The sequence below is a fragment of the Oncorhynchus mykiss genome, chromosome 8, assembly GCF_013265735.2.
Source record: "Oncorhynchus mykiss isolate Arlee chromosome 8, USDA_OmykA_1.1, whole genome shotgun sequence".
Taxonomy (NCBI): Eukaryota; Metazoa; Chordata; class Actinopteri; order Salmoniformes; family Salmonidae; genus Oncorhynchus; species Oncorhynchus mykiss.
Genome location: NC_048572.1, coordinates 25,178,905 through 25,191,734, shown reverse-complemented (window position 1 = coordinate 25,191,734; position 12,830 = coordinate 25,178,905). Strand labels below are relative to the sequence as shown.

General features: G+C 46.7%; 1 protein-coding gene across 1 annotated transcript in view; it reads right to left on the bottom strand.

Annotated features, from left to right (window-relative positions):
- Positions 1-7,082: 7,082 nt before the first annotated feature.
- Positions 7,083-12,830, bottom strand: part of tnfrsf21 (tumor necrosis factor receptor superfamily, member 21) — a 43,876-nt gene continuing 38,128 nt past the window's right edge. The window contains exons 5-6 of the mRNA XM_021612101.2: positions 10,556-10,769; positions 7,083-8,767 (exon numbers count right to left, since the gene is read on the bottom strand). Of these exons, the coding sequence (XP_021467776.1) occupies positions 8,538-8,767; positions 10,556-10,769 (444 nt within the window). The 3' untranslated portion in view covers positions 7,083-8,537. The remainder of the gene's footprint in view (positions 8,768-10,555; positions 10,770-12,830) is intronic.

Genomic DNA, 12,830 nt, shown 5'->3' with positions numbered 1-12,830 from the left:
AACCCGGAATCTCTTTTCGACACGTTCCTTCACTGATTATCGGAGGAGAAGTCTCGGATCTCTCCGCCATTCCCGCGGAGTACCTAGACTACCGGGAGATCTTCAACAAGGCCCGCGCTATGTCTCTCCCTCCTCATCGACCCTACGACTGCGCCATTGAACTTCTCCCGGGCACAACACCACCTCAGGGGCGGCTTTACTTCCTTTCGGGTCCGGAGACCAAGGCTATGGAGGAGTACATTGAGGACTCTCTTGCTGCAGGGAGTATTCGTCGATCTGCCTCTCCCGATGGCGCAGGGTTCTTCTTTGTGGAGGATTGTGGATTGGCCTCAACCCATCCAGAGTATAGCTGCAACATTTCCTGGGATTTGTTAACTTCTACCTGGCTTCCCCCCTCTCAGCTCACCTCTCCTAAGGTTCCATTCACGTGGTCTCCAGCAGCTGACCGGGCGTTCTCATACATCAAACATCGATTCATCTTAATCCATCCGGACCCGTCCCATCAAGAACTCCTCACCGTCAAGATGGGGCGGAACACCTATTCTTACTGTGGACTGACCATAAGAACCTGGAATATCTCCGCACCACCCGTGGGGGGGTCCGGCTAACCAGTGGTTTGTCCCGGACTCGGCCCGTTCCCCGGTCCTGGAATGGGCACATTTCTCAAGATTGACCTGCCAACCAGGCTCCCGTCGGACACTGGCTTTCCTCTGTTAATGCTTTTTGTGGCCTTCCATGGTTCCTGATGTCTCCACATTCATCGCCGCCTGCATTGTGTGTGCACAAAATAAGAAGCTCCGGCTGGCCTTCTTCAACCACTCCCTGTTCCTCACTGCCCCTGTTCCCATATATCCCTGGACTTTGTTACTGGTCTTCCTCCGTCAGATGGCAACACCATGATCCTGACGGTGGTGGATAGGTTTTATAAAGCTGCCCATTTTATTCCCCTTCCCAAGTTACCCTCAGCCAAGGAGACGGCTCAGCTCATGGTGAAACACGTCTTCCGGCTCCATGGACTTCCGGTCGACATTGTCTCTGATTGGGGTTCTCGTCCCGGTTCTGGAAGGCGTTCTCCACTCTCATTTGATCGTCGGCCAGCCTGTCCTCTGGTTTTCACCCCCAATCTAATGGCCAGTTGGAGCGAGCCAATCAGGACTGCCAACCCCACCACCAGGAGTCAGCAACTCGTGTGGGTGGAATATGCCCGTTTCAATCGACCCTTTCCCCATCTCTTTTCATGTGTCTAGGATTAAACCCTGATAACAACTTGAACTTAAAATTGATTAAATTGGTATTTTGTGTCAGAGGCTCAGGTTTAATATGGGAGAACCCTTTCCCCCTATGAGAGCCTTTCTTCACACACAGTGCCCTGAGTGCATGACACTTCACACCTCTGCACATACAGTCCCCAGGCTGTTCAATAATTTACAGTGGAAGAGCAGCCAGGAGACCCTCTCAAGATCCGTAGCCTAGCTTCTACAGTATCTGAGTCAGGACTTTTTACAGTGGCTCTCCCAGCAACGCAATGTTGAACATAGTTCAATTTTGACTTACTGGTAAAGCTGGTTCATTGGGGAAACTTTCTGTCCAAAAATGATGCAGAAAAATGTATCCATGCTTTTGTTACTTCTAGGTTAGACTACTGCAATGCTCTACTTTCCGGCTACCTGGATAAAGCACTAAATAAACTTCAGTTAGTGCTAAATACGGCTGCTAGAATCCTGACTAGAACCCAAAAATTTGATCATATTTCTCCAGTGCTAGCCTCCCTACACTGGCTTCCTATCAAGGCAAGGGCTGATTTCAAGGTTTTACTGCTAACCTACAAAGCATAACATGGGCTTGCTCCTACCTATCTCTCTGATTTGGTCCTGCCGTACATACCTACACGTACGCTACATACCTACACGTACGCTCACAAGATGCAGGCCTCCTAATTGTACCCAGAATTTCTAAGCAAACAGCTGGAGGCAGGTCTTTCTCCTATAGAGCTCCATTTTTATGGAATGGTCTGCCTACCCATGTGAGAGACGCAAACTCGGTCTCAACCTTTAAGGCTTTACTGAAGACTCATCTCTTCAGTGGGTCATATGATTGAGTGTAGTCTGGCCCAGGAGTGTGAAGGTGAACGGAAAGTCTCTGGAGCAACGAACCGCTCTTGCTGTCTCTGCCTGGCCGGTTCCCCTCTTTCCACTGGGATTCTCTGCCTCTAACCCTATTACAGGGGCTGAGTCACTAGCTTACTGGTGCTCTTTCATGCCGTCCCTAGGAGGGGTGCGTCACTCGAGTGGGTTGAGTCACTGATGTGATCTTCCTGTCTGGGTTGGCGCCCCCCCCTTGGGTTGTGCCGTGGCGGAGATCTTTGTGTGCTATACTCGGCCTTGTCTGGTTGGTGGTTGAAGATATCCCTCTAGTGGTGTGGGGGCTGTGCTTTGGAAAAGTGGGTGGGGTTATCTCCTTCCTGTTTGTCCCTGTCTGGGGGTATCATCGGATGGGGCCACAGTGTCTCCTGACCCCTCCTGTCTCAGCCTCCAGTATTTATGCTGCAGTAGTTTATGTGTCGGGGGGCTAGTGTCAGTTTGTTATATCTGGAGTACTTCTCCTGTAAGTATGCTCTCTCTAATTTTCTCTTTCTTTCTCTCTCTCGGAGGACCTGAGCCCTAGGACCATGCCTCAGGACTACCTGACATGATGACTCCTCGCTGTCCCCAGTCCACCTGGCCGTTCTGCTGCTCCAGTTTCAACTGTTCTGCCTGCGGCTATGGAATCCTGAGCTGTTCACCGGACGTGCTACCTGTCCCAGACCTATTATTTGACCATGCTGGTCATTTATGAACATTTGAACATCTTGGCCATGTTCTGTTATAATCTCCACCCGGCATAGCTAGAAGAGGACTGGCCACCCCTCATAGACTGGTTCCTCTCTAGGTTTCTTCCTAGGTTTTGGCCTTTCTAGGGAGTTTTTCCTAGCCAACGTGCTTCAACACCTGCATTGCCTGCTGTTTGGGGTTTTAGGCTGGGTTTCTGTACAGCACTTTGAGATATCAGCTGATGTACGAAGGGCTATATAAATACATTTGATTTGATTTGTTTCCTGCACCGTGTCAAATGTCAGATAGCAGCTATCGATGTAGGAGGGAAGGTCTCGCAGCTACAGAGTATTTTATGTTTATCCCTGACATCAGGAAACTGTCACCCTGTAACCAACATTGGTCATTATTAGTAAGTACTAGTTTTGCTCACTTTATGACCACATTTTTATTTATTTATATATATTTTTTGAATTTTACCCCTTTTTCTCCCCAATTTCGTGGTATCCAATTGTTGTAGTAGCTACTATCTTGTCTCATCGCTACAACTCCCGTACGGGCTCGGGAGAGACGAAGGTTGAAAGTCATGCGTCCTCCGATACACAACCCAACCAAGCCGCACTGCTTCTTAACACAGCACGCATCCAACCCGGAAGCCAGCTGCACCAATGCGCCGGAGGAAACACCGTGCACCTGGCCACCTTGGTTAGCGCACACTGCGCCCAGCCCGCCACAGGAGTCGCTGGTGCGCGATGAGACAAGGACACCCCTACCGACCAAGCCCTCCCTAACCCGGGCGACGCTAGGCCAATTGTTGGATAAGCCAACTGCTGAATAAGTAGGAGAATTTGAGTATTGAGTTAAAGTGTACAAGTTAATTGTGCCCAATTGTTTGTGTAATGGTTGTCGTAAGTATACGTATAAATGGTATAAATGGTTGTCGTATAAATGGTTGTCGTAAGTATTCATTGTAATTTAATAAAGAATGAATACTGAAACAAAAACAATACACGACAAACAAACAGTCCTGAACGGTGCAACAAAACACAGAACAGAAAATAAACACCCTCGAAACCCAGGTGGAAAAAGGCTACCTAAGTATGATTCTCAATCAGAGACAACTAACGACACCTGCCTCTGATTGAGAACCATACCAGGCCAAACTCAAAAACCAACATAGAAAAACAAACATAGACTGCCCACCCCAACTCACGCCCTGACCAACTAAAACAACAACAAAATAAAGGCAGCTCAGGACTGGAGGGTGGCTCTGGCAGCTCAGGACTGGAGGGCGGCTCTGGCAGCTCAGGACTGGCGGGCGGCTCTGGCAGCTCAGGACTGGCGGGCGGCTCTGGCAGCTCAGGACTGGCGGGCGGCTCTGGCAGCTCAGGACAGGCGGGAGACTCTGGCAGCTCAGGACAGACGGGAGACTCTGGCAGCTCAGGACAGACGGGAGACTCTGGCAGCTCAGGACAGACGGGAGACTCTGGCAGCTCAGGACAGACGGGAGACTCTGGCAGCTCAGGACAGACGGGAGACTCTGGCAGCTCAGGACAGACGGGAGACTCTGGCAGATCAGGACAGATGGGAGACTCTGGCAGCGCTGGGCAGGAGGAGGGCTCTGGCAGCGCTGGACAGGCGGGAGCACCTGTAGGGAGGAGACGGAGAGACAGCCTGGTGAGGGGGCTGCCACCGGAGGGCTGGTGTGTGGAGGTGGCACCGGATAGACCGGACCATGAAGGCGCACTGGAGCTCTCGAGCACCGAGCCTGCCCAACCTTACCTGGTTAAATGCTCCCCGTAGCCAGGCCAGTGCGGCGAGGTGGACAGGCGGGAGCTCGCACTGGCCTGGGCTGTGCTGGCGAACCGGGGACACCATGCGTAAGGCTGGTGCCATGTACCCCGGCCCGAGGAGACGCACTGGAGACCAGATGCGCAGGGCCAGCTTCATGACACCTGGCTCAATGCCCACTCTAGCCCGGCCGATACGGGGAGCTGGGATGTAGCGCACCGGGCTAAGCATGCGTACTGGGGACACCATGCGCTCCACGGCATAATACGGTGCCTGACCAGTACGACGCCCGCCACGGTAAGCACGGGGAGTTGGCTCAGGTCTCCTAACTGATTTAGCCACACTCCCCGTGTGCACCCCCCAAGAAATGTTTGGGTCTGCCTCTCGGGCTTCCAGCTGCGCTGCTGTGCTACCTCCTCATACCACTGCCTCTCAGCTTTCGCTGCCTCCAGCTCAGCCTTGGGGCGGCGATATTCTCCAGCCTGGCCACAGGGTCCCTTGCCGTCCAGAATCTCCTCCCAAGTCCAATTCTCCAAGTATCGCTGCCTCTCGTCACCACGCTGCTTGGTCCTTTGGTGGTGGGTGTTTGTAACGGTTGTCGTCGGGAGGAAGAGAGGACCAAGGTGCAGTGTGGTAAGTATTCATTGTAGTTTAATAAAGAATGAATACTGAAACAAAAACAATACACGACAAACAAACAGTCCTGAACGGTGCAACAAAACACAGAACAGAAAATAAACACCCACGAAACCCAGGTGGAAAAAGGCTACCTAAGTATGATTCTCAATCAGAGACAACTAACGACACCTGCCTCTGAGAACCATACCAGGCCAAACTCAAAAACCAACATAGAAAAACAAACATAGACTGCCCACCCCAACTCACGCCCTGACCAACTAAAACGACGACAAAACAAAGGAACTAAGATCAGAACATGACAGTTTGTGATGGCATTAGCTGAGACAACAGTGATGTGACTTGATGAACGACATTCCTTTGGAAGACATTGACATCGCTTCAACATAACATTTTTTACTGAAATACCAGATCAGCCAGTCTGCCAAGGAGTCACCAGAAATCAGTGTTATCTTATCCTCTGCCATGTAACAACATTATTGAATAAATACAAAGACATTATTAGATATAGCAATATTGTGTGTAAGAATAATTAAGAATAAGTGTTCTTGTTATGTGAAGTGTGATGCCACAGATGCATAACATAATCTATGGCAGTGGTGGAAAAAGTACTCAATTGTCATACTTGAGTAAAAGTGATGATACCTTAATAGAAAATGACTGAAGTAAAAGTGAAAGTCACCCAGTAAAATACTACTTGAGTAAAAGTCTAAAAGTATTTGGTTTTAAATATAGCTAAGTATCAAAAGTAAATGGGATTGCTAAAATGTACTTAAGTAGCAAAAGTAAAAGTTTAAATCATTTCAAATTCCTTATAAGCAAACCAGACGGAACCATTCTTTTTTTTAGTAAAAGGATAACCAGGGGCACACTCCAACACTCAGACATAATTTACAAATGAAGCATTTGTGTTTAGTGAGTCCGCCAGATCAGGGGCAGTAGGGATGACCAGGGATGTTGTCTTGATAAGTGTGTGAATTGGACCATTTTCCTGTTAAAATGTAAGAAGTACTTTTGGGTGTCAGCAAAAATGTATGGAGTAAAAATTACATTATTTTCTTTAGGAATGTAGTGAAGTAAAAGTTGGCAAAAATATAAACAGTAGAGTACAGATACCACAAAAAACTACTTAAGTAGTACTTTAAAGTATTTTTACTTAAGTAATTTATACCACGATCTATGGAGATATTGTCCAAGACAGATATGTAGTGGTTATGACTGAACATTAAACTAGTATGTTGTTACTGAATCTTCTTTCCCTTTTGTGCTGTCATACTGTGCACATTTTGAAGCACGGAGACACCTACAGGATCAAATAGAGCAGGGATGTTTTGTCCTCTCTCCAATACGCTAGTGACTGGGTGGAGATGAAAGAAGCCTACCCCTCTCCAGCCCCAGTTCCATCTCCCTTACCTATTATCATACACACAGACAACACCAGCCAGTCTTTTATGGAGACTAAATACATCTACTAAATACAGATTTTATGGAGACTAAATACAATAACAGCCTTTGCAGTAAAACGCCACCCCATTATATCCGTGTCACATTACAGGAAAGACTGTGCGGCTACAATATCAACATTTAGCTCCTCACCTCCTTCAATTTGGAAAAGTACCAGCCCCACAATAACACGAGAAGAATTTCAGAACAGGAGTATTTTCTTATCAGGAAGAGAAATTGTAACCAACACTACCTTCAGAAAACAGACATAATGAATATCAAAATCACACACTAGGGTTTGTGCTATATCATGAGCAACAGTATAAAACAAGTTACTGTAAAAAATTATTGCTGAAAGAGTAATGCAGTAAATATGGCATAAAAGTAAGACGCACACTCCACATTATGACAAATTCTGGAACTTTAATTGGTTTGATTTAAGAGGTTACATAATAGTAAACGTTACACGTGTTAAGTTTTAAAACAGCCACCAGAGTACATGTATTCAAACCTCAGCTTCAACGTTTCAGACACGTACTATACGCTCACAGTCGCACTCTTACATTAGACCCAACAAAGAAGTGGATAGCTCAAACAGCACTTTTCAATTCAGTCCAGCAAAGTCCACAGCAGCTGCATCTTCTTTACCCTCCGCAATGTCCAGAATACTTCAGTAGCCAATGTCCAGCAAGCCTCCCCAATATCATCCTAGTATTATGCACAACCAGAGAATTTCAAGTCTAGCACCAGAGTAGCTTGATATGACTGGCTTGGCAAAAGACAGTCTGTGTTCCTTTCATAGCATTTGTGAGTTGAATACTGACCCTTTTACAGCAACATGTTTTTTGGTGGTGCTTTTTTAAGATCTGGAAGGAACTATAGTTGTACATTATCTTCTGTTTTAATCAAGTTCCACAATCCAGGTGACAGTCAGATTCAAGTAGAATAACTATGCATGTCTTACATCCAGTAAGATGGTCTCATTACACGAAGCTGGGAAACAAACATAGTTGCTAAGAAATCTCAAATCTAAAAATGATAATACATTGTGAAATGTTAGTAAACAGCATTTCAAAGAGACATTGAAGCACATGTGGCAGAATGCATACCAATTAAATGGTTATGTTACTCAAAGAACAAGAATTAGTGCATCAATCATATTACATACTATTAGTGTTAGACATTGCGCACCATGAGTGTGCGTCATAGTATGTTTTACATTGTTAGACATTGTGCATGAGTGTGTGTTGTTGAAGTTTGCTTACATGAATGAGTGAATATTGGTTTATAGCACTGGCTGATACACCCACAATAAGCCCCAAAATGTCAAGAGAACACTGTTTTAACGTTACATTGACACGAGTGCAATAGCAGGGGTTTAATGAGCATAGTGGTGATGGTGGTGGTGGTGGTGGTATCGAGGTGTCTGTCTGTCCAGAACTCCAGGCTGGGGTACAGAGCCTGGCCCCTCTGTCATGCCCTTCCTCCAGTTAGGCAGGCTTGCCACCTGGTGAGAGATGGAGACAGCCTGGTCCCCTTCCCTCAATATGGGGGGAGTGATGGAAGGAGACTTCCAGAGAGGGGAGGGAGGCTCCCTAATTATTGTAGGAGTGGGAGACTCAGTCAGGCTACTAGGAATGGAGCATAGCCAAGGGGAACCCATTGGGGGTCTCGAAGGCGAGTAGGTTACTGTAGCCAGAATCAAGTTGTCTCTCACTACTTGGGGGGGGGGGGGGGGGGGGGGGCAAGAGAGGAAGCCACACCCAGGTAGCCACACCCGGGAAGGAAGGGTTTGCAGTAGAAGGAAGTGGGGCGTCCCCTGACCACAGTAGAGGTCTATAGCACCACAGCAGCAGTCTATAGTAGGTCAGGCAAGTGGCTGTAGACCGAGTCCAGCAGGGTCTGGCTGGCCTCCTGGCTCTTGACCCCGGCAATCTCAAAGAGGCGGTCCAGTTTGTCCTCGGCCATGGGGATCTCCTCGATGATGTGCAGCTCGTCAGGGTTTAGGATGTGCAGCATGTCGTCGAAGATGGGTTGCAGGTCGCACCGGTCCAGCCGGACCTGACGTAGCACCGTGTCTTTCTTCTCTGGATGTCACAGAGGAAGAGATGAGGGGAAAGAAAACAATGTCAGAATGAGGAGGAGGACAGACTACAACATAGTGTTGATGTTAGCTACAGCTTGTTGTTGTCCATATAATATGAAATTGGGAATGACTAACTGGGAATAAAATCCCAGTCATCCTTATGTTGACTAAGATGCATCTGATTCAGAAGGGTTTGGTTAACTGTGGAAGACACATTTCAGTTGAATACATTCAGTTGCGCAACTGACTAGGGTCATGACGTTGGCCTGGGGGTAGGTTTATGACCGTCATAAATACCTCTTCCCCCCTTTTTCCTCTCTCTACCCTACTGATGTTACATTTGCAAAACCCTTGGTTAACATAGAGATTCTGGGAACATCAGAAGGTGGGGGGAAATTAACTATATTCTGGTAATCCGACCAATTGACATTCTCATCAATGATAAGATGACATAAACTCTACAGTGGAAAGTCTACACATCAGAGTTATCGGATTCACATGGAATTATAGTTCAATTTAAATGTTTGAAAATGAAATTATTTGTGATGGGATGAAATGTGATTTTAGCTTCTAAAATGTGAGATTTGGGTTTTCATAAGATAGGGCTCTGCTCAATCAGTGGCCCGCCCCTGTGAAGGGACATAGGCTATAAAACTTTTCAAACACACCCTCCTCTCCCTTCCTATATAAAGCCTTGACGACAATATAACCTCCTGTTCCGAGGATGTGAGGACGACGGTCCGATGTCAGAATGGTTCAGATAATAACTACAGAACGAAGCCAAGCTTTGGTTGCAAATGGTATGAACTTTGAACTCTTATTCACTACAGAAGTGATACCTCCTAGCCATTGAGTTAGCAACAGCAGCTGCAAACGCAGGTTAGGAAGGAACAGACAGAGTATCCCGTCTACCAACGACATTACTACAACGTATCCAATTTACCAGCAGAGACATTCTTCAAAGGACAAAGGACTCGGTTTGGCAACACGGCCTTCCATCTACCACCACCTACTGAAGCGCAGCTCAGAGTAAATATTTATTGCATTTTCCTTTTCCAAATGGGCGGTAATTTAGAATGCATAAGATATTGTATTTACGATAGCACAGCTTCGCCCTTTGTTCCTCAGTCTTCCCGCTCTTTCACTCAAACCCAGACCATTTTCTTTTGTGTAACAAGCTGTCATATCTGTTCCGCCCGCTAGGGACGTTTTCCTTTATGACGTCATTTGTAATCAAGTTATGATTAATTATGTGTATGTGTAATTCTGTGTGATTAGTTAGGTATTTAGTAAATAAATAATTAAACCCAATTTTGTATTGCTGATTCAACTTGTTAGCCAGGGTTCATGCAGATAACCGAGAATTTACAACTTTCAGAAGAGACTGAATTAAGATGACGATTAATATTGACTGCTATTGATGTAAAATATTACTAGATCTTTAAGAGTTTATTCGGAAGATAACAGCTCTATAAATATTATTTTGTGGTGCTCCGACTCTCTAGTTAATTACATTTACATGATTAGCTCAATCAGGTAATATTAATTACGGAGAAATTATTTTATAGAATAGCATGTCATATCACTTAATCTGGCCAAAGACACGACACTAGGTTTCCCCCTTTCCCTTTATTTCTCAAAGTTTTCATAGTTGATGACTTCCTATAATGGAGTATAGAATCAGGTGCAATTGGTAACCAGAAGGGGGCAGTAAATGCAAATACATCACCTCTGTAAGAGACGTTGTCTAGCATAGTTCCTGAAACAGGACTGCGTCATATGTGCTCACCTTTGGTAATGAACGAGCCAGTCCTGCTGAGGGCGGAGTCTTTGCTGGAGGTGGAGTCACAGCGGAGAAGGGGCTCTGATTCATCGGGGAAGAAACCCTTGGCCCGGTGCACAGGAGACTGCTCCACCAGCACCCTAGGAGAATCCAAAGGCTTGTGGACAGGACTGTGGCTCGGGGTTACATTCACAGCGGTCATCAGCTGGTTCAGATCAAACTGCAGAGAGAGAGAAAGGAGGAAGAGAGATATATAGAGAGGGGGGGGGGGGGGGCGAGAGAGAGACAGAGAGACCGAGAGAGAGACAGAGAGAAAGAGCGGGTCAGAGTCACTGTCGGGAAACAATGGCTGAGAAAGCAGTGTCCTGAGTCACTCTGGTGTCCGGACAGAGCACAGGACAGGGAGCTCCTGTGTGCCAAGCCCCAGCCCCATGCAGCCCAGGTCGAGTGACACAGCGGGGCCAACCTCCCAGCCCCCAGACCACCCACACTCGCACCCGCGCGCCTCTCTCTTCCTTGCCTCAGGGAGCGTACACAACCAGCCAGCCATGAAAGGGATTCTGTGGACTTGCACAGACCGGAATGTACTGCCCACGGACCACATGTGCCCAGTCACACACTAACAGGCATAGTACACCACTGTGTCTGCCCTGGGGCACAGGGAAGACATAAATAACAGTCTTATTTGGTATGGTAATGGTGTGAACTGGTTGTGACCAGACCGGATGAGCTCATGGTAGAATAATATTTGTCTTCGGTACTGTAGAAAGAAAGGCTTTGCTCTGTGATGTGAAGCACAAAGGACATGGTAGAGGGCATTTCATACAGGTGATGGAAATGCAATAGAAAACCTTCAGTGTTAAAAATCCAATAAAACACAGTTCAATATGGCTTCACAGGAACGCAGTGGAAAACTTCTGATGCTAACATAAAATCTGATATAAAACAGCTCGATGTGGCATCAGACAGACTTCCCTTACTGTACATCTGTGTGTATGTATGACCCATATGCAGCCCCTGCTATCTCCCCTATTCAATAACACGTTAGTCTGTGCACTAGGTCAGTTTGGCGGTGGATGACACACTGTGATAAGAGCACTGCTCCCTCCCGCCTCCCACAGAGAACAGATGTGGCCAAATTATGTTACAAACAAATGTTACAAAACCTACCAACTAACCCTCAAGAGAAACCCCTAGAGGCTATAAAGAAAAGACTCATCGTGGAGAGTTAGGAGAAAACAGGGGAAATGGTGTCACTGTTCCAGAAGCTTCTCTGAGTTGTCAGTTAGTAGCCAGTGACTGAGTCATTAGATGAGAGAGCGTGATCTGGCCGAGTCACTGACATAGCATGTAACACAGAACCACTCAGCCCTGATAAAATCCCAGGTTAGGGACAGTGACATTCATCACACCAACATACAGGTGCATGCACGCACGCACACACATACACACACTCAAACACACAATAAACACGCTAGAGGGTCAGGCCCTGTGTAGGGAGGAACTACTGAGGCATCGGAGACACAGAGAACATCTACGTTTTAATTAGATCAAAAACAACACTTTAGTGAATCGGCTTAATAATCTTTCCCTGCAGAGTAGCTGTGAATAATTCAAGTGAGTAATTACTAATTGTGGAGAGATGTGTTGCATGTCTATTCATAAACCCTATTCAGCAGAAAAATACAGTAGGGTCTGAAAAAACTGCAATGCCGTAAGACATTGTGAGTAAAGAGAGCCTTTACCATTGAAGTGAATCTTCATATGTTGCGGTTTCAAGACATAAGTGCTAATACTGAGACACCCTAGCATCACTTTGGTTATGTAGGACACTGGGTGTGTTGTTTATTTGTTGCAACCCCTATTACCAGCCTGTTCAACCTCTCTTTCGTATCGTCTGAGGTCCCCAAAGATTGGAAAGCTGCCGCGGTCATCCCCCTCTTCAAAGGGTAGACACTCTTGACCCAAACTGTTATAGACCTATATCCATCCTGCCCTGCCTTTCTAAAAATCTTCGCCAAGTTAACAAACAGATCACCGACCATTTCGAATCCCACCGTACATTCTCCACTATGCAATCTGGTTTCCGAGCTGGTCATGGGTGCACCTCAGTCACGCTCAAGGTCCTAAGCGATATCACAGCCGCCATCGATAAAAGACAGTACTGTGCAGCCGTTCCTCATCGACCTGGCCAAGGCTTTCGACTGTCTATCACTGCATTCTTATCGGCAAACTCAATAGCCTTGGTTTCTCAAATGACTGCCTCGCCTGGTTCACCAAC